The sequence below is a fragment of the Primulina tabacum genome, chromosome 15, assembly GCF_025594145.1.
Source record: "Primulina tabacum isolate GXHZ01 chromosome 15, ASM2559414v2, whole genome shotgun sequence".
NCBI classification, from domain to species: domain Eukaryota; kingdom Viridiplantae; phylum Streptophyta; class Magnoliopsida; order Lamiales; family Gesneriaceae; genus Primulina; species Primulina tabacum.
Genome location: NC_134564.1, coordinates 37,120,401 through 37,141,911, shown reverse-complemented (window position 1 = coordinate 37,141,911; position 21,511 = coordinate 37,120,401). Strand labels below are relative to the sequence as shown.

The window sequence follows — 21,511 nt, the reverse complement described above, 5'->3', positions numbered from 1 at the left end:
ATTGTTTTTCTATGTTAAATAGGACTCAAAGGAGAAGAAACAACAGAGGGGGACGATATAGAGCATAAAACATTCGGAGAGACAGAGATGCATTTGTACGAAGAAAATATTTTCTGATTGAAGCAATCTCGCGTCGTTGATAAAGTGTTGCTGTGAAGTGCTGACTACATCTGAAGACAACACCTAATCACTGTTTTGATTAGTGCGCTGATTTTTGAAGACTTTTTCACTTCTCAGTTGATGCATCCTATGTATTTTAGTTATACGGTTTGTTAGAGGTTTAGGATGCAATTTGTTACTCGTCTTAATAAGGGAGTTGTTTTATTCTTTCACTAGTATTGGTTTTTGTAAACTTACAAGTTTTTCTAGTGAATTATTTTGCCCTGAGGCACCGCACAAGTATTTTATACCGGTGCATAATTTATCTCTCGTATCTCGTATTATTGTCATTCCAGTTGTGTGTTAGTGTGTCAAACTATAATTTCCTCTGCATGTTGTCGTGGGTGTTACAACACCTACGCACAACACCTACATTCTGATACACACAACACTTACCCTCGTCACATTCACCCTGTGGAAACGGAACTTTCAATCTATATTATAGATTATATTAATTATTATTAAAATATAAATTAAAGTTTATATTTATTTATTTTAAGTTGAGTATATACGTGAAAATACAAGTTCAATATTAAGAAATGTAAACGCTAATATTCTTAATTACTTTTCTACGAGATTGTGTTTAACTCTCACTTATGTGGGTCTATGCCTATTTTATTAGTAGTTAATTAAATTTAATTGCAATTGGTTATTTAATTGTATTACTGAATTGAATCAGATTATACACTATTGATTGATTGCGATGATCTGTTGAAAATTTTCCACATATAAGCTTAAAAATAGTGAGTACTGTAAACCATTAAAAAAAAATAACGTAACTTAGAAATTATATATCTATATATACCAACTCATTGTTCTGGATCATGTCAAAGGGCTTATCTATGTGAGCTGAGTCTTGGACCAGGCCTGCACCACGATGGGCTATGTGTAGAGGTTCTATTTAATAAGGTGGGGTGTATAGTTACGAGCCCACGTAAACATCACTTGTGAATCTTCACGTAAATCAATCCATGCATGTCAATGTATTGCTAATGATATCTTCTCGAGTATGTTGCACAATATTTTTTTAATATGATTTACCAGATTAATGTAATTTACATGTTATTACATTAACATATGAATTTAGGATTTATTCAGTGCACAACACCAAAGATGACGACCGTGGTAAAATGTATAACGGGGCTATTTGAACAAACCACCTCGGTAAATTCGAAACCGGAGCGGGTCTAGGTTTGAGGTGGTTCCATGAATTTGTAACATATTAATTAACTAGAGAAAATATTATTTCAACATTACAGTCGTTGGATAAAAAAATTACGTTAAATTAAATTAATAAATACAAAGATATATGTACGATATAATAAATATATACTAAATTATCCAATTGAATCTTGTTGAACCAAGCTAGTCAATACCTGTCATACCCATAAATACCAAAAAAATTTAAAATTGAAGAATAAATACCCAGATTACATTAAATATAACCACTTGTATTTTCATGAATCTAATTACAATGCATATTAAACATAATTCATATTTTCAGACAAAAATTTGGTAGAAGGTATAGGATCAATTGACATTTGTTTTAAAAAAAACTTGAATTGAAACGGGATTTATTCTTAAACAAAAATAATCAATTACGTATGTGTCCAAGCTCGAGCTAAACTTCTCAATTTAACAAAATTCAATGCAGTCTGTTGGTTGGAACTAAAAAAATTATATTATTTGATTACAAATTTTTTTTAAAAACAACAGCTAAATAGTGCTTTTTAGACGCCATAATTGCTAGCTTTTGGTCTTCTGCTTCTACTTTTATCCAAAATTTAAAATAATTTTTTTTAACATTTATCGAAACGTCAAAATTGTTTATATGCTCTTTTATTTGATAAAACCACATTTAAAAATTGGACTTATTTATTCTTTAAGTTAAAAGTTCCCCCTGTGACCGATTTATACTGATCTTGTATGGTACTGATTTGTACCACATTTAAAAATTGGACTTATTTATTTTTTAAGTTAAAAGTCCAACTGGAACCGGAGAATTGCTTGTGATTGGAATTTCGGGAATTGTCAAATATAACATTCAATATCTGGCGTTGACTCTCCTCGAATTTTATGTCATTTTATTATTGTTATTTGTTGTGGCGCACGTTGACGTATAATCTTATTAAAAACAACAGCACGACAAAACTAACCTGCGAAACAAAGCAATAATAAACCAGATGCTAATTCAGACAGATACCAACTAATAAAATCTCGAGAGAGAAACGCGAATCAATTAGTGACATTTCCTGCGGGGCTCAAAGGCGAAGGGTCCAACATTGAAGAGCACCAAAGACGGCGTCTCAGAGGATAGCACAGGGGTTGCGCCCCTGGCTCCATCCTGGAGATTGGTGGCGGCGTTGCATCCCCGGATGGGGGAGGAGAGTAAGAACACCTTGCATTTATGGGTTTTGAAAAGCGTCAGATTCGGCGGCATGAAGAAGAAATACCCGTTCTCGTCCGTCTTGGCTGTCTCCTTTATGTAGCCACATTGTAGCTTTACCTTTGCTCCTGTACAAAGATCAACAAAAAAGTGTAGGGTTAAAAGGATGGATGAATAAAGTAAGAGGATATTGCGAAATCTTTCTGTCTACAATAGCACGCTTTTTTATGCACCATGCATCTATATTTTTGATACATTAGTGCAACAAGTGTGTCAATATTGGTGAAGAAATGAAGCTGAATTTATTACCAACAAGAGGTGCAGCATCCTGGAGTGTGTCCTTTCCAACGTATTTGCAGGACTTGCAGTACACAACACCCTGAACTGCAACCTTAGGAGGTGGTGATGGTGGAGGCGAAGGGGAAAGATTGTCGTGTGATGGCACGGGGGCCGTAGCCGGCGAAATATGAATATCCTTAGCTAATACTACAGAAAACTGTAGAAGAAGTAGAGCATATAAGAAATGAGGAGAAGCCATTGTTTTCGGGCTGTGTGTTGCTCGGTGCGGGGTTTCGCTGTTGCACTTGGAGTGGATTTATAGGGCTTTGGAAGCGCAAATTTGGTCTTTTTTAATTGTGGCAAAAATTTAAAATGTCAGATATAATTACAACGCTGTTGAATATACTAATTAAAATACGAGCATCTCGAGGGGAAATGACTATACATCTATAATATATAACTATATGATACAATTCCCACGAATAGGAATTATGTTAATTATCTCTTGATTCACTGATTAAATCTCAAGATTTCACTAGTATAATCTCCATGAAATGTTATACGTAAATTTGTAATTAAACATTTCTTTTTATTTTTGTTTTAGGTTTTCCATTCATCCATGGTCATGCACGAGAGGAGAGAGATTTCGTGAGAATTTGCATTGCATATGTGGAAAATGCTAAGAAATCCTTTTGCACGGTTTGCTACGCTTTTTGAAGTTTGCAGAGAGTATTTTACTTATCGATTTCAGTAACCATATTCCAATGCCTTTAATGAGAATTTAATTATCTGACAAAATAATAATTAATTGTATAGAAAAACGGGAGTTGACTTTGAACGCTTGGACGGGCATTCTTTTTAAAATTTTCCGCCACTTTACAGACAATTGCAGCTCAGAATTAATTATGAATATTATATTAAATCTCGACTTCCACGTCGTTATGAATGAATTAATTTCAATGATAACTAAAATAGCGAATCAAAGCGGATCAAGCAATTGGCTTTCTTGTGGTATTCAATTATTTTGAAGTACCATCCTAATTAACATTATGACTTTATATTATATTGCAATGACAAGTTATAACATCTTATTTTCTGGAGTAGGTCTCTTGTGAGACGGTCTCACGAATTTTTATCTGTGAGCCATGTCAATCCTACCGATATTCACAATAAAAAGTGATAATCTTAACATAAAAATTAATATTTTTTTCATGGATGACCCAAATAAGAGATCAATCTCACAAAATACGACCCGTGAGATCGTCTAACATAAGTTTTTAACATTATTCTTTGGTCTCTTAATAATAAAAAGATAGAGCAAGTGAAGTACTGATTAATTTGTTAAATTCTCAGCTCCTTCTATTAGTGTCGCACTGGTAAGATTATTTATTTGTTTTATTTTTTGAGAGGGGTAAGATTAATTGTTGTACTCGGTTATGTAACTGGAAGTTTTCGAGATATCGCCGCCATTATGTGCGGAGAAAATAACGTGTTCACATGTCCTACGAGGATATTAATTTTAATTTCATGACCACATAAATGGACTTGTAATCTTGGACTCGTCGAGAAAAAATGGTTTATTTTTTCCTTGCAATTTCCTTGAACCTCGCCACAAAGGTGGCCAATGGATCGGGTTGGTAAAGATTGAGCCCATCATGCAAGTAATGAAGATCGGACATTGAAACATCACCAACAGATATCAAGTCAAGTTTCAGTCACAATATAATTAATGAATGAATGAAACCAAAAGTTTTTTCACCAAAAGTCTAGCAGAAATGAATATAGAGCGATTCAGATGGTGTATGAAATTAACTTAATAGATAAACCCAGAATAGATTGCTCGTTCTGATCTTTTCCTGTATTCAAAAATGCAAGATAACTGATGTCAAGATTTACGTATCGTTGGCTTGCACAACTTTAGCCTGGAAAAGATGAGAATTTGAATGTAAATTAGTTAAGCATGCAATGAAGTAAGTTGTGATGGTCGAAGAGACCGAAAATTTCATGGTATATTGTGAATGACTCAGCGTCATCGACAGAGAAATAAAAGGCAGAGTCAGAGGGGCGAACCGCAGTTAGAAATATGGTTGGAAAAGCCAAAAAGGGAGATGGTGGCGGTGGTATAATCCGGCAAGCCCCCACCCATTTTCATTATGCCACCGGAGAGGGCTAGAGATAAGTTTTGCGCGCAGACGATGAACTACATAATCGGGCCGATTTCAGTTAGGACTTTTAATAGTCGCCCAATGTATTACTTTTTGTGATTAGAGCTGTAATACGGATCATGCCCACCATATAAAATATTGAATTGGATTGACAATATCCTGTCTTTCCAAATCTAACACAAAATTAGTTTGACCTATCACAAAAAATAACTAGCTAACCATGTAATTTTTTTGAAAAAAAAACTTGAAAGATGATAATATCGGGAGATGAAGATAAAATCAAAAATCATTTGGGAAAAACAAGGTAACGACCGATATTTAGTCAAAAAAAACCAACAAGGTCAAACTTCAAAAATGCCATTTTCCTGCTGACCATGGATAATGGCTTCTACCTAAAACAGATGTGAAGCAACCATGGACCTGAAATTTAATAAATAAGCAGTAATTCCAATATCTTCCATTCCCCTTATTCAACTTCTCTAGATTCAAAAGTACCTATACCTCGGAGAAAAGGCGTCATGGGAGAAATGTGAATGATTATCAGTTGCAGCGTTTCATCACTTTATGCCAAAGAAATTAAACAGCAACAAGGGCTCAATTTCGTGCGAAAGATAATGAATCTACACTTCGTGTATGTACCAAAAACAGGAATGAGTAGTTGATTAGCCTAGTGGTTGGCACAAGAATTTGGATTGCTATAACATTGTAATAGCTCAATGAATTAAAAGAATAAAGAAGGCAGTGGAGTTGCTCACGAGATTCATACCTGATGTTAAATGGAATGTGCTTTTGCTAATCCATCAGACGGGCTCGCCCGATGTGTCAGGTATGCCGACTTTTAGGCACAAGAAAAGAGAGAGAGAGAGAGAGAGAGAGAGGGACTGAACCATAATAAACATCATGATCACATCCAGTGTAGTCTTCTTTTACAAAGGCAATTGTCTAAATGCTTTTCAGCTACATTTGTATTTGTTGAAAATTACACTAGTCAGCTCACAAACAGAAATCAAAAAATTTTTGGTTTATGCATGGATGAAGTAGTATGATGAGTAGGACCGAGTTTTTGAATCCAATGAACCAGTCCCTTCTTATGATCTTGACATGTTGGGTTCTGTACCAGATTGAGGGTTCCATCACGAGCAAATGAAGACTCCAACTTCTCTAGTACCTTCACAATCTGCCAAAACTCAGGCCTCTTGTCCGGTTGCAAAGACCAACATAGTTCGATCAAAGCTTTCATGGTAGGTGGGCAGCCCAAAGGTATTATGGGCCTCAAATTCTGAAAAATCAAAGACATCATTGCTTTAGTAAATATGGACAAAAATTATTCAAAAGGCGAGTAGATGTCAATAATTTTAATGCCCGTATTTTCGCCAAAACATGCCTTGTTCACCACCGCAAAAGCAGCTTGTATAGGAGTCATATCTTCATAGGGGACAGTTCCAGCCACAAATTCCCATAAAATGAGTCCAAAGCCATACACGTCGACTTTCTGTCCATAGTGCTTCCTTTTGATCATTTCTGGAGCCATCCATCGGTATGAACCGGGGTCGTCTGCCAGAAGATCACAGTACACCTCCTCACAAGCTATACCAAAATCAGCTACTTTGAGTTGGAAATCTTTGTTAATTAAAATATTTTCTGGTTTGAGATCCCTATGAATCACACCATGTGAATGAATATACTCCATTCCTCGTGCAATGTCCAAAGCCATAGAGATCAACTTTTGTAAAGGAAGAGATTTATGCTCAAGCTTGTGCAAGTATGCTCTCAAAGATCCCTCGGTCAAATATTCCGTCACAACGCAAAAGACCAGAGGTTTTCGGCATGCCCCTACAAGCTACATTTCGATATTATTTAAGAAATCGTGAGTTCGGTAGCTTGGATTTAAAAACAAGGATCAAAATTAACATCAATTTTCAGAATTTCCGTAAGCAGAATGCATCAAAATATCACGCAACACAAGGAAATGTTGTTAGACTTTAATACTTCACCAAAAATTGTGGCTAATCAATAAGCCATGATCGGAAAGCATGTTGAACACATTTGAGCACCTTGAGAACATTTTGATGGTGGAGACGAGACAAGAGAGTGACCTCTCTATTGAACTGCTTCTCTAACCGAGCACCTAGAAATCCATTTTCGTCATCATCTGGCACTCTGATAATTTTCACTGCCACAGGCTCATCCATGTAAATCCCATGGTAAAGCTGACTGTGGGCACCATGAGCAAATTTTAACCCTAAAAATAACTTCGAAAGATCAACCATATGCTCATCTGCAGCATCTACAGAGGTAACCCTTCCCCCACCATGATCAAAATACTTTGTCCATGCTGACTCCTTACGGCTCTTAGACTTGTCGTGAAACTTCATCGAAGTGAAATGCCTAAGAGGACTATGGTTTCTTGCAGAATTCAGAGCAGGAACCTTGGTTTCATGAGAATCTTTACGGAACAAATTACCAAGTCCAGTCTCGTTTTCTTTCCTTCGTGGATGTGGAGTCGAGAATCTATTCTGATTAGACCTAGCTTCCCTGAAAGAATCAGAAAGCTTAGTTTCTGGGTGAGGTGATGCAACCCTCGGCTTATTTATGTTAGGATGTTGCTGAATTTGGATGGCATTTGGTTCTAGTTTGGGATTCACCGCAGCTGGTTCTACTAATGTGGATTTGACACGGCCAGGTATTCGAATGGGCTGAACATTAAAAGGAGCCGAGCTCAATCTTGAAGCATTCAAACGGTGATATACAGTGTGAGAGAATTTAGTTCTTCTTATCCAAGAATTAGCTTCTTCATCCATTGTTGAGATAAAAAAATACTATGATTCTTCCACCACCAAATCTCCTAAAGATTTCATAACAGTCCAACTACAGAAATTTTTCAATCCCATCAAAATATGAAGAGAGAAGAATCAAACTCCACCTCCATCAGACATTAAGAACCCTGAAATAAGATCAACAGTAAAAAAAACATATATAAATCTAAAAACGAATAGCCATTAGAACCGAAATCCGTGAAACTCTTCACATATGAATCTTTTTCAAAGCCAAAAAAAAAGGTTTCAAATGTGTATTGCAGAAAGACGAAGCCTAATAGATTGAATTTATGAATATTACATATAAGCCAACCGAACACTATTCCACACCACATCAATCACACAGACGAACCCATATCAGCTACAAAGTAAATTCCAGCTTCCTTCGACTCCTGACAATCTGGCATAAATTCCTGTACAGAATGGCAAAGATAAATCAAAACCAAAAAAATTGATCAGCATATTCAATTGGCTTGAAAATAAAGTAAAACCCGTCATTATACACCTCATGGCCCAACAAAAAAATCATTTTTTTCAAACACGCAAAATCGGGATCTTGACTCACCTAAAGGGTATGTCTTCCATCATATGCTCTCTTATTCTGGGTAGCTGGCCACCATTTTAAAAGAAAATATTGTGTTGAATTGTTGCCACCAATTAAAAACACATCCTTTGAAGAAAGCCCGCCGATTCACATGAGCCACAACTCCACGCAGAATAATGATTCATAAGTACCACAGGTACCATCCCATATGTGTAATCTCAAAACACGAAAAAACTATATGTGAATAGAAATATACAAATTCTATAGGAAGAAACGGAAAGTGATATTGTGGGCCCGGTGAAGTAGGAGGCTGATGGAGCCAGACGTAGTCCCAAAGTCAAGGCGTAAGAGAGAGGGAATAGGCGGAGAATGTGACTTACACACATGAAAGAATACAAAATGTCCGCGTCAAAGCGAATCGAGTTGCAGGTAAATGGGTAGGCCTATTAAGAGAAGGCCCAAAAATAAACAGATCAATTTTATTTATAATTAAAATAAAAATAATATTTTTAACATAAAATATAATATATTTTTCATGAATAGCTCAGATTGAACATCTTTTTCATAAAAATTTAATTTATAAGACAATTTCATGTAAGTTTTTGTGAATGTAATAAAAAAATAAAATACTTGAGAATTTTATGCATTCATTAAATGATACACGTCATGTTTATTCTAAATTTATATTGGGCTAAAGCCCTAATTTTAGACTTCAGATCCATTTTAGCTTTGTACCAGGGTTGGGGGGTCGACCTCGATCTTAATACGGGCTTAGCTTTCATTAAGAACACCTTTTTATAATGAAAAATACATTTAAATAAACTGATTTTTTTTTAACATTTACAAGAAACTTTGATTATATTGATAAAAAAATATTCACAAGTATTTTATAAAAAAAGAGTATTTTTATTTGTATTTTTAAATTAATATTAATATACCGCCACGTTTGATTAGACATTGATATAGTTGGTGGTGGCCCGGTTTTCTCGTGATTACTTCAGTTTTATTCGAGTTTATCTAAAAGAGGGTCTTCGATGTCCATCAATGACGTGGATTCTTCGTATATTGGTCCAAATATTTTATACTCCATTTCCTAATTTAAACAACGTACAATAATATTTTAAATACTAATTAATTTGGATATACTCATTTAGCTAGCCCATGCATATAAAATGGGTTGCTTCGATGTTATACGTGAGAGCAATGTCTTCACATGAATGATTTGGATGAACAAAATTTATAATTATTTTAAAAAAATTAATGTACGCCGTATGATTAATTTTGGATCTTTGATTGAATAGCACCCTGTATGTAGGTAGGATGTAATCATCCTATAAAATGCCTGTTAATCCTCCTCCTCCGAATATATAAATCCCCCGATCACCGTGAAATAAATTATATATATATATATATAGGTTTCCCCGGGATTATGGCTAGGATTCCCGTAAAGCACCGGATTCTGATGTGTGGCAGCAGCTCAGAGATCGAGTCTCCCGGTGACCCGGTTGCGATTGATTTTTCCGATACAGTTTTCGAGTTCTTGAGCCAGGAATCCGAGGGATCGTCGTTGGCGAGCAGTATCGATCATGAAAAGGAGGAGGATGAAGAGGGAGAGAATCGAAATGAAACCGGTAATGATAATGCTGAAGATAATGATTGTTTCTTTGAGACCCAACATCAATTGTTACAAGTAAGTCGATACATTTCATCCGTCTTTCTTTCCAAATCCGTGTCAAAAATTTCATAGCCAATGATTGAATGAAGCCCTTCTTGTTGATGCTAACTAATACCTTTTGGGTGGAAATTGGTGTGTACGTTGCAGGGTATAATTTGCCGAACAAGTTCTTTAGAAACAAAAGTCCGACATATTGCCAGGGAAGCATTAAAAGAAGCGCAACTGTCAGGAAATATGTGTGCCTGCGACAGAGCGCTCCAAATTGGTTGCCGGAGATGTCTGATGGAGGTGGTAAGCCGCAGCCTCCATAATGCTGGTTATAACAGTGCGATTTGCAAGTCCAAGTGGAGAAGCTCACCTGATATTCCATCAGGTATTAAAATAGTACCTTTTATTATCTTTACATCTCAATAGTAATCTTTTCTCAATGCTGCGTTTGTTTTCTTTGATAATTATATTTCCGATAAATGTTAAGCCGATGCTTGTTGCAGGGGAACACACGTTCTTGGATGTATTGGACAACTCAAATCCAAAAAAAGAAGTGAGAGTGATCATTGAGCTGGATTTCCGGGTTGAGTTCGAGATAGCCCGAGCAAACGAAGAGTATAAAAAGCTTATCAAGAGGCTACCCGAAATGTTTGTTGGGAAAATTGAGAGGCTACTGGGATTGCTAAAGATTTTGTGCGCTGCTGCTAAGAAGTGCATGAAGGAGAAAAAAATGCATATGGGCCCGTGGAGAAAGCATCGTTACATGCAAGCCAAGTGGCTTAGAACTTGCGAGAGAACGGCGTTTTCTCCACCTTTGTCGTCGGGGTTTTCAGGCCATCTGGCCCCACCGACGGTATCCATACTCACAGCAGATATGATTAACAACTTTACAAATTTGCATAGGTCCGTGGTTAAAGTGGGGTGAATTTTGGGAAAGTTGCAAGTTTTGATCTACAGGAGCGAAGTTCAGATGAATTGTAAATAGTGGTGTCCGATTACCTTATAAGATCACGTCTCTGTTATAAGATGTAATAGGACACGAGGCTTGCAGATGCACCACCAAGGAACCAAACCATATTAATGAAGGTGAAGAGAGGTAAATGAAAATTGTACCACCAACATATGTTCCTAGTCAATAATGACATGTATTTTGTTACATCATATAATTACTATGAGATTCGCTACATGAATATTACTCCTCCTGTACAGCCAAAATCCGGAAAAAAAAAACAAGAAGTACAAACACAAAGATGACAAATTTTCGCACATAAAGAATTTATGTATCAAGAAATAACAAATTTCAAAGCCAGACTATTTCCCACACAATGCTATATTGAATTTGCAGATGAACATCGCTTGTTTCTACATCAGCGCAAGTGCTCAACCATTTAAACTCAGAGCTAGATTCACTGAAATTCCCCTACAAATTCAGGTCATGTTTTTGGAGCAGGCAACGAAAACCAAGATTCGATCACATTAACTTGTTCAGAAGATTCACCTACCTTGTACTTGAATACTAGACCAAGATGACATGGAAGAGGACAATCCCTGTCTAACCTCTTCAAATGTTGGGTGTGACCCCGAACCACCCTCAAACATCTGATGATACATAGACCAGATATCTTTAGTTTTCATCTGTTCTAGGAGATTTATGTCCATATCCTCATTCTCAGGTTCATCGACCTCAGTCTTCCCTTCAAAAAATTTCACTATTTGTCTAATTGTTGGCCTAGCATTTGGTTCGGGGTGCACGCATAACAAACCTAAATGAAGCACTCTATCAAGTTCCTCTTCATTGAGCCCTCCTCTGTCCCTTAATCGTGTGTCAACCGAATTCATCAATTCTCCTCTTCTGAAAAGTTCCCACACCCAATCCACCAGTGGAGTCTTGCTTCCTTCTATCGGTCTTCTCCCACAAATGACTTCCAAAATCAAGACTCCGTATCCAAATACGTCCGTTTGAGTCGATGTTCGACCACTCTTCACAGTCTCTGGTGCCATATACCCAACCGTTCCCACCACACGTGTTGTGCCAGCCACCTTATCATGATCATGCATCCGAGCTAAACCAAAATCTCCTAGCCTTGCATTCATGTCTTTATCGAGTAACACATTGCTGGCCTTGATGTCCCTGTGTAAGACTTTAGATTCCCAACCGTCGTGCAGATAAAGAACACCGGAAGCAACTTGCTTTAGAATTCGAATTCTATCTTCAAAACTCAACATTTTGGTCTCATCACATTCAAACACCCATTTGTCAAGACTTCCATTTTCCATGTAATCATACACCAAAATTAGGCTTCCTTTTTCTTTCTTGCACCAACCTCTTAACCCCACTAAATTTCTGTGTTTTAATCTTCCGAGGCTCGAAATTTCCGCCAAGAATCCCCTAAGCCCCTCGCTGGTTTCATGAGAAATGCGCTTCACTGCAATCTCTGCTCCTCCAGGCAATTTCCCTTTGTAGACTTTCCCATTTCCGCCTAGTCCAATTACATTTCCATCTGTAAAGCTCTCTGTTGCCGAATCAACCTCTTGATAAGTTAGTCTATGTGGCCAATATTCCAACTCCCAATCTTCCATTTCCTCTCTTTCCCTTCTTAATCTCCTATTCCTTCTGAACCACAAAAAAGCAAATAAACAAACCGTGAACACAAACAACAAAAGTCCAACTGTCAACCCTGCAAAAAATCCTTTGGTTTTATAAATTGGAGTCTTTGGAAGCTGGAAAGATGGCAAACCCCAAGTGATTAACCCCTCACTCAGCGAAGAATTCAAGTTACTGAAACTCCAAGCCAAAATCTTGTGACCTTGAATCAAAGTTCCTGTAGATGATGTGAAACCAACATACATTTCATCCTCAAGAACCTGAGAAAGATCAAGTGAAACATTCAGCAAAGGTTGATTAGGCTTTTTCATCCCCACAGGCGCCATAGTAACATTAACGAGACTTTCAGCAAAATCGATCCAAACTTGGTAAACATTTCCATCGTTAAGCTTCAGTTTCTTGAATGAATTCTCGCCAGACCAATAGCCAGCTTCATAAGCTGCTAGGGATTTGAGGGAATTCACATTAATACCAACATGGTTATCATTAATATCATCAAACTCCTGATTCTTGAAAACATCAAACTCAACTCCGAATACATGAGTGCTGGGGACTTGATTTGTGAAATTCAAAAAACCCAGATTTTGTGACGAAACAGCACCTTCTATTCCTTCAAACGGCACAAACAAGAACACGATACCGTGTCCAGGGAGTCTGTGTCGGTACGGCACCATTGAGAAAATAAAAGAAGTTGAGAAGGGAAGAACAATCGATGAATTGGGTTGTTTAGCGGGAATCTTCTTTGGGTACAGTGCTCGACCAATGGAGTTCTCTGTGTCGTTTGTAAGCGAAAGAATCCGAGATTTGATTGTGGCGTCGCCAAAGAGTGACACATCGGAGGAATCGAACCCATTATACAGAAAATCGATGGCTGAAACTGAACGCATGCAAAGAATTGTTACAATAAATAATTGAAGAAGCTGCTTTTCTTGTTTCTCCATGCTTCTCTAATGGAGATTATGATTGATTATTTTCTAGTAGGAGGTGGTATCTAATATAATATAATTTTATCTAATCTATTCTAAATGGGAAAGAACGAACAGGTCATTTTGAACGCGACAACCATAGTCAAAGCTTGTGATATCAAAGTTATATTTACGTACGCGTCTTGCATTTATTATATATATATATATATATATATATACATGCATTTAAAATATTTTAGGTTACATTTTGGAGGAACGAATTCTATTTTAGAAATAATTTGATATATGAATTTGAAAGAATACTTATTTTGTGTATATAAAATTCAGAATGCAATCATGCATTACTTGATATAAAATGAATCCAAAATTTTATTGATAATTCAAAAATTTAAAATCAATATATTTGAATGAAAATTCTCAAATTTGTCAATAAAAGCATTAACTCAGTGTTAAAAGTCAAAATTTTAGAGAAGTTTTTATAAGAGTTTTTCTTCTAAATTAATTGGCAAATGGCAATATCACGGTTCTATGTTAGGTTAGAATTCTTCGAACGGAAGTGAATTAGGCAAAGTTTCCGAAAGGCCGTTTACTGTTGGACATTTAATTCAAATTAATAATTAATAGCAAAAAAAAAAAAACAATAATTCAATATCTTCATTGAACGAAATACATCAAGAAGAATTTCAGTTTAATATTTATTTCAGGATTTCTTTACATTAATTTTTTTTATTCATCTTACAAGCTAGTTTTATTCTTGATTTAATAACTTTTTTCACGGTAAGCCAACTCAAAATGCCTTTTCTATTATACAAATTCAATAAACATAACTAAATTATCATGTCGATTTGATTTTGAAAACGTATACGACCCTACTACTTATTACTTTTTTAAACTTATTTTGGTGTATCGATAAAGTATACTTTTCGAAAAGAATTAAAGTCTATTTTGACGAGTATACCTACCTACGAGTTACGGTGGTGTGATTTGACCATATATATATGAATTAAAGGAATTCGAATATTCAAATGTTTGATGGAAGCCTTTGTTAATTGACTCATCCAATCGTTCCCACATCCCATTCACTATTTGAGCTTAAATTTTCTTAGTTTTGAATGATTTTTTTTGTTTTTGCGTTAATCATAATTTTATCATACTTAGTGTTTGAAGCTCACAAAAGTATATTTATTTATTTTCTTTTATAATGAAGTGTAAGTTTAGTTCATAAAACGTGGTATTTCTTACCCAACCAGGTAACAATACAAGTTCAAATTGATTTGGCTCCTTCGGTTTTTGTTTTTTTAATTATTTTTGGCCTACTGGTTTATGTCGGTTTAGCTTTCTTCCCCAAAGTGTTCAGGTAGTTGTCATCTTTTTACCACTGAACCTGTGAAGTGTATTCTTAAATTAAAAGTGTCTGTCTTTTGCATGAAATATTAAAATGAAGTATGATAGATAACTCCCTAACTTATATGTGTGACCCCAATCCACAAACATTATGAAAAAAGATCGATGCAGAAGTCAACCGCGCCGGACTTACATAAATTTTCAGGTAAACAATTAAGTGTGTTTACATCTGGCACAAAGCCTTCGTCATCTTCCTTACCAACCCTTTAGCTGATTCGAGGTATCCTGCATTTAACAAACCATCAATCAATAAATCACGGCTACGTACTGGAGGATTGAATCCCTTTGGACTCAGCTCCTCCAGAAAGTATTGTGCATCCCTCATCTTCCCAGCAGAGCGGCAGCGTTAACAAGAATTGAATAAGTCCTCTTATCAGGGAAAACACCTTTGCGAATCATTTTTCTAACCAAAGCATAAACCCCCCTGGAAATTCTTGCATTCACAGAGAGCGAAAAGCAAGGAATCGTAAACTTCCGTCGTTTGTGGACAGTTGGAATTTTTAAGGCAATTAAATAGTTTAACTGCTTGATCAATGAGACCCCGCTTACCATAATGTTCAATGATAAAAGAAACAACAGATGGAGAAACTGAAATTTGTTGACTTTTCATGTTGTGAACAATCTTCCACATGCATGGTTTCCTTAATGGCGGGTTTGAGCAAGGGTTTTTAGGAGCTCCTAAAATTCAAGGGTGGCTGGATCATAATTAAGGTTACGAATTCGAGCCCGACTGAATAAACGGAAGGATTCAATCCCACAGTTACATCAGCTACGGAGGACACGGTACAAGATGGCACTAGTATAGTATCTAAAATTGAACTTTTATTTAATATTTGATTCTTTGGGGTCTCTCTATTTCATTGCAAAGTTTATAGATAACAGCTACTTACATGGTAGACAAGGGAGAAATGTTTTGGTGGGCTTTCTATTTCAAGGTGGCAAGAGGCATGTCATGTGTCACAACAGGACCATGACTTAAAGCCTAACATTTTTGGATACAAGGTTGTTCTTCAAAATAACTCCCAACTTTAAATATGGACTCAATGAATGGTGAAAAATGAAAATAACAGTGATATCGTGAGCGTAGGAGCTGGAATTTAAATATTTGGATAAACAGAAAGACATAAAAAAGATGTGGTTATTATGAATAAAATCAACAAATGTTAGCACTTATTAGAGTAAAATATATATTTTTTGAGAAAATTGTGCATACAGATGCTCAAATTTCCCCAATTTCACACTATACATAGTTTTTAGAAGACCAGCGTCTTTGTTTAAAAAGTCAACAAGTTCGAAAATACACTGGTAGGCATTTGAACTACCCTCCTGAATTCAACTAAAATAAAGCTTTAACTATGCTAACCAAATTGCTTAATCGTAGTTTAAAATCAATTTAGTCTATCTAATTTAATTATAAAAAAATGTTAAAGTCGTACATTTACATCAATTATATCTGTTTAACATAATTTAATAATTAATTAATAAGTAATAAAAAGTAATGGATCCTGCGTCCATAAATAGGCAAAACTGGCGATCTTTCAAACAATAGGCCAATATAGGTGCCAATAATTGTCTTCCCTGCCGTCCAATACTACACCGATCGCACCTCGCGCATGTTAGCCACGTCCCGATTTGCTTCCATAATCCCCAGTTTCCGCACCAAAAACAATACAAGTAAAATTAATCATTTTCGGATTGGAAAGGACTTGAACCCTAAAAATCAACCCCTTCACGCACCCTCAATTCTGGGGTCCTGTATTTGTTTGGTTTTTTATTTTTTTGATTTGATTTATTCCGCATCGAGGACATAGTTTTTTCTATTTTTTTTAAAGACGAAGATATTATTTTTTTGATTGATGGAACGGAATTGTAGACTAGAGAGTTGTGATTCGATTCAATTTATAGTTGTTTGTGTTTGATTTGCTATTCCTTATTGCAATTGGAATTTTCTTGGTTGTCTTCATAAGATCGAACTCGCGTTGTCTTCTTAGAGCTCAAGATTCGAAATTTTTACTGTTATTTTATTCTGTGTATCGGGCTGTCGGCATTGTATTCAGCAGTGAATCTAGTGAAGTGGGTTCGGTGAATTTACCATTATTTCGGTTCTTTAGACGCAATTGGATTGTTTTAAGTTGATTAATGAAGCTGAAAGTGATAAAGATTTAATCTTGGAATAATTTCTATGATCTTAGCCTGAATTTGGATGTGTGGCAATAGAGGAATCATTATTCATAGACAAAATTTGTCTTTTTTTTATTTAATTCTTGGGCATAGTTTGGTTAGAGTGAATGAGAGGAGGGAGGAGATGAGAGGCGAAGTTTGGCGATTGAGGGGACAACAATGACTACAGGGTCATTGGGTCTTCGATCTTCGGGAAGTTATGGATCTCTGCAGCAAATTCAGAACAATTCTGTATCATTGCCAATCCAAACTACACCACCAGTTTCATCGAGAAAGCCTCCCAAGATGCTTAAGGAGAAGGAAAAGTTGTTCCACTGGATCTATAAATTCGCCCCTAGAAACAAGGTTGGAATGCTGCTTTTATCTCTGGTTTCCGCAGCAGTTTTCATCTGGGTGTTGTATGTTGGCAAAGGTTTGGCTTCCTCTTTTTCTGTCATTATTGTCTTTTTTCGGGCGTTTTGCTTGCTTTTAATGCTGCTTGTTGCACTAAAGAAAGTATGTGTAACGCTAAATAAGACAAATCGTGGCTTTTCTATTGATTTAAAAGTACATGGTTGGGAATTGGGTGCTGAACCTAGTGTTTCAAGTCATTCATTTTGTTAGTTCGCTAAAAAAATTTAGGCTTCTGATTCATATAGATTATCTGTGTACTTGTGCAAGTTACACAGTGCGCCATGATTATAATAGACCTATGGTTATAAACAGGCTTATTATAAGCCAGCTTTCAAATCTGATCTGCTTGAATTCTTTTGATTTTGGGGATCAAGATGTGGGGTCGGTTATGTGTTACAACAATGAATACTTTTGGGTACCTGCAGGTGAAGATGCTCAATTAACCATTATTCCAAATACAAGTATTGAATTCGGGCCAATCTCAAAGCAGAAGGAAAAGGATGGTGTTGATGGAATTCTCTCTCCTCAAATTGAAGAGGTGCAAGTAATTGCAAATGTAACTCTTCAACCTCTTTCTCTGCTTCCAACTCCAGTTCCTCCTCATGTTTTTTTTACTGGATACAAACTCCCTCCTGGGAATCCGTGTGAGCATTTTACACTGCCTCCACCACCAGCTGATAAGAAAAGAATTGGACCACGTCGTGAGTTGACCACTTTATCATTTTATTTGGCTTTTAATTTTTTATGATCGATATTAGGAACAGAGATGCACTCTAATGTCGACATTTGTTTTTTGACCGAGGTGTTCCTTTTGATGGGTTTTTTGGGCTTTTGCACTTGCAGCATGTCCAGTATGTTACCTACCAATGGAAGATGCTATTGCTCGAATTCCAAATGCATCATCATTTTCCCCCGTTCTTAAAAATCTTACATATGTTCATGAAGAAAGATTAATTAAATCTGAATTTGGCGGTTCAGAATTTGGTGGTTACCCTTCATTAAGACAGAGGAACGATTCGTTTGATATCAAAGAGTCCATGAAAGTGCACTGTGGGTATGATAGTGTGCTTAGTCTGTATAATTGGCATTATTTATCCCTCTTGCTTTTACGAAGTTTATGTTTTTTCTGATGTTTGGTGTGCATCAGGTTTGTAAAAGGAGCAAAACCAGGCCAACACACAGGTTATGATATTGATGATTCTGACCTTCTTGAGATGGAAACTTGTCAAGGAATTGTTGTCGCATCGGCAATATTTGGTACAGGCCCACCGACCTACAAGGAGTTTCCTTTTGATCTTAAATGCTTTTGTATTAATGTAGAAAATCATTTTCACCAGGAAACTTTGATGTAATACGTCAGCCAAAGAATATTAGTGATTATTCAAAAGACAATGTCTGCTTCCATATGTTCGTGGATGAAGAAACGGAAGTTTTTCTCAGGAATTCGAGTGATATTGGAAGTAATAAGAAAGTTGGGCAGTGGAGAATCATAGTCGTTCAAAACCTACCTTACACTGATCCAAGACGAAATGGAAAGGTAAATGCTCCAAAGGCTAACTAGTAAAAAAATTTGTGCTTGGGCAAGTGTTTTGTGTGTTCAGTGTTGTAAGTTAGAAAGATCACCACTTGTCATTTGTCACCATGACTATTGTTCTTTTGGTTATTGACCTTCTATGATTGATCTAAAATAGAGTTAGCCTATTGATCATTTGAAGTTGATCCTTATTGCCCACTCATTTTTCCAGTTCATGATACTATGCTCGAATTCAGACAAGCAATCTTAAGCCCATTTGTCATAAGATAGTTTTCTTCCCCCACTGATTTCTTAGAGTGATCTTTAATTTTTTAAAAGAACCGATATCTTTACGTTTTAGAGGCAAACTGTAATGGAGGGGTATTATGTAGTTGTGGAACTAAGTAATCTTTTTGAAGGACTACAAGGTTAAGAAGTTTAAATCATCTGAATTTCGTTCAATTATCTGCCGGCTCTCTAGTTTTGTCTATTCAGCCTTTTAAACAGTGTTGGATTCTCTTTAATTAAGTTTTCTATTTAATGACAGATTCCAAAACTTCTACTCCATCGGCTTTTCCCGAAAGCCCGGTACTCGTTGTGGGTTGATGCAAAACTTGAGCTGGTTGTGGATCCAGTTCAAATTCTGGAAAGGTACATCTACCATAGAACATTAGTCATATAGATGGTAGTTGGGCATGCAATGATGTGTTCATTAGTTGTTTTATTCCAGGTTATCTATCTGGTTACCATAAGAGTTCAGCCAACCCTTGACAGCATGCATCCCTTCTTTTCTTGTAAATGATAGAGATGTGCTAAGTAGCTAGAAATTGTTTTGAGACTTATAAAATCTGGTGGATCATATGACTTAGGTACTCCAACTTGTTTCGTAAATCTTTTTGGTGTAAACAGTGAGAAGGTCTGATTGTCTTATGGGTCTTGTAGTTGTATGGACGACTCATATTTGTTTACTAGCAAGTTAATGATGGATTTCGAACCTGACCACGTTACTCTCATGTTGGACTGAGATATGGAACTCCACGTAGCTGGTTCTTGGTTTCTCTTGTTTAGCGAACTATTTGCCGACGTTTTCATTGTACACCCTTATCAGGCAAATAATGGATGTAATGGCAGGTATACTTGCTTGAATATCTCTTATAGTTCATGTGCGTGATGATTTTTGAAACGTAACTTGGTAGCATAATCAGTGGCTTTACAAGTTTATCACTTTGTTGTTTTTCTTCACTTGAGTAAGTTGGTGTGCCTACTTGTGGTAAGGGTAAAATAATGAGAATTTCTACTTCGATTAATTTAATTGTAACTTTTTTCTTCCTGTGAACAATTTTTCAACGAGTTTTCCTTGAATATAATTCAGGTTTTTGTGGAGAAAAAATGCAAGTTTTGCTATATCAAGGCATTACAAGCGCTTCGATGTGTTTGTAGAAGCGGAAGCTAATAAGGCCGCTGGGAAGTATGACAATACTTCTTTGGATTTCCAAATTGAATTTTATAAAAAGGAGGGTTTAACTCCATATTCTGTAGATAAATTACCCATCACCAGCGGTAGGCAATGTTCATGATGGTTTTTTTTTACCTCTTTTCTTCGGTTATAGCCTGCTAATTTATATCTCACGAACCTTCATTTTCCAGATGTTCCAGAAGGATGTGTTATAATAAGGGAGAACATTCCTATCTCCAATCTCTTTACTTGTCTTTGGTTTAACGAAGTCGACCGCTTTACTTCCAGAGATCAATTAAGTTTTTCCACCGTAAGAGACAAGATTTGGTCAAAAACTAATTACACTGTCAATATGTTCTTGGATTGTGAAAGACGCAACTTTGTCGTTCAGGTAATATCGGTTGTGTTCTAAAGATTTGTCTAGTATTCAATTCATGAGTGCTTTCACCATGTTACTTTCTGGCTCATGCAACTTCACAAATGGCTTACTCTTGCAGGGGTACCATAGAGACTTGCTTGAGCATTGGGCTCCTCCTCCGCCCCTCGAAGCCATAGTTCATGTTCCTCCTCCGCCCCCAATAACCAAAGAAAATTTAAACCAAACTTCGCCCGACAGTATAAGTAGTCCATTTAAGAAAATTTCCACGAAGCGAGGCTTCAAGAAATCCAAGCGTAACCGGAAAATCATTGCTCATCGTAAAGATATGGGTAACTATTCAAATTTTGGGTAGATGTTTTCTTAGTCTTCACCTGGATAATTTCGAAGATTAGTCGACCATGGGGCTGGGGAAATTTGCAAGTTGAGAGTAGCAGTTATGTTTCTTATCGGGTATTGTTTCTCCTTTTCATTATTTTTATTCATAAACAACATATTTGTCCATTATTTTTTATGTATATAAACCACATGGATTAGCCACCAGTAAGCCCCTGGCAAAGGTGGTACTCCATTTATATCTCTACCATATCTTCTCTGCGCAAATTTTTTGCATCATGTTTCTTGGAATGAGCCGCCCCACTGATT

At 36.3% G+C, this 21,511-nt stretch overlaps 5 protein-coding genes and 1 pseudogene across 8 annotated transcripts; 2 read left to right on the top strand and 4 right to left on the bottom strand.

Moving 5' to 3' along the window:
* Positions 1-2,244: 2,244 nt before the first annotated feature.
* On the bottom strand, positions 2,245-3,104 carry LOC142527409 (non-classical arabinogalactan protein 30-like). Its single transcript, XM_075632195.1, has 2 exons — positions 2,855-3,104; positions 2,245-2,673 (listed from the first exon to the last, which is right to left on the bottom strand). Exons 1-2 carry the CDS (start codon positions 3,081-3,083, stop codon positions 2,399-2,401), a joined length of 504 nt encoding a protein of 167 aa, XP_075488310.1. The 5' UTR covers positions 3,084-3,104; the 3' UTR covers positions 2,245-2,398.
* Positions 3,105-5,873: 2,769 nt separating this feature from the next.
* LOC142526903 (serine/threonine/tyrosine-protein kinase HT1-like) lies at positions 5,874-8,749 on the bottom strand. Of its 4 annotated transcripts, XM_075631559.1 has the most exons (5): positions 8,371-8,749; positions 8,107-8,218; positions 7,044-7,933; positions 6,374-6,829; positions 5,874-6,268 (listed from the first exon to the last, which is right to left on the bottom strand). In XM_075631559.1, exons 3-5 carry the CDS (start codon positions 7,788-7,790, stop codon positions 5,996-5,998), a joined length of 1,476 nt encoding a protein of 491 aa, XP_075487674.1. In that variant the 5' UTR covers positions 7,791-7,933; positions 8,107-8,218; positions 8,371-8,749; the 3' UTR covers positions 5,874-5,995. The 4 variants fall into 4 exon arrangements, with proteins under 4 accessions (XP_075487674.1, XP_075487675.1, XP_075487673.1 ...); XM_075631560.1 differs by lacking the exon at positions 8,107-8,218 and having other exon boundaries at positions 8,371-8,748; XM_075631558.1 differs by lacking the exon at positions 8,371-8,749 and having other exon boundaries at positions 8,107-8,364.
* Positions 8,750-9,697: 948 nt separating this feature from the next.
* On the top strand, positions 9,698-11,168 carry LOC142526738 (uncharacterized). Its single transcript, XM_075631298.1, has 3 exons — positions 9,698-10,039; positions 10,172-10,397; positions 10,516-11,168. The coding sequence occupies exons 1-3, from the start codon at positions 9,779-9,781 to the stop codon at positions 10,935-10,937; spliced, it is 909 nt and encodes a 302-aa protein (XP_075487413.1). The 5' UTR covers positions 9,698-9,778; the 3' UTR covers positions 10,938-11,168.
* LOC142526737 (L-type lectin-domain containing receptor kinase VII.1-like) lies at positions 11,114-13,661 on the bottom strand. The gene has a single exon (XM_075631296.1). It carries the CDS (start codon positions 13,556-13,558, stop codon positions 11,507-11,509), a length of 2,052 nt encoding a protein of 683 aa, XP_075487411.1. The 5' UTR covers positions 13,559-13,661; the 3' UTR covers positions 11,114-11,506.
* Positions 13,662-15,008: 1,347 nt separating this feature from the next.
* LOC142526167 (pentatricopeptide repeat-containing protein At5g18390, mitochondrial-like) lies at positions 15,009-16,195 on the bottom strand (annotated as a pseudogene).
* Positions 16,196-16,487: 292 nt separating this feature from the next.
* On the top strand, positions 16,488-21,449 carry LOC142526603 (putative hexosyltransferase MUCI70). The gene is made up of 9 exons (XM_075631102.1): positions 16,488-17,540; positions 17,947-18,222; positions 18,365-18,575; positions 18,669-18,778; positions 18,859-19,058; positions 19,582-19,685; positions 20,407-20,594; positions 20,682-20,881; positions 20,988-21,449. The coding sequence occupies exons 1-9, from the start codon at positions 17,288-17,290 to the stop codon at positions 21,219-21,221; spliced, it is 1,776 nt and encodes a 591-aa protein (XP_075487217.1). The 5' UTR covers positions 16,488-17,287; the 3' UTR covers positions 21,222-21,449.
* The last annotated feature ends 62 nt before the right edge of the window (positions 21,450-21,511 follow it).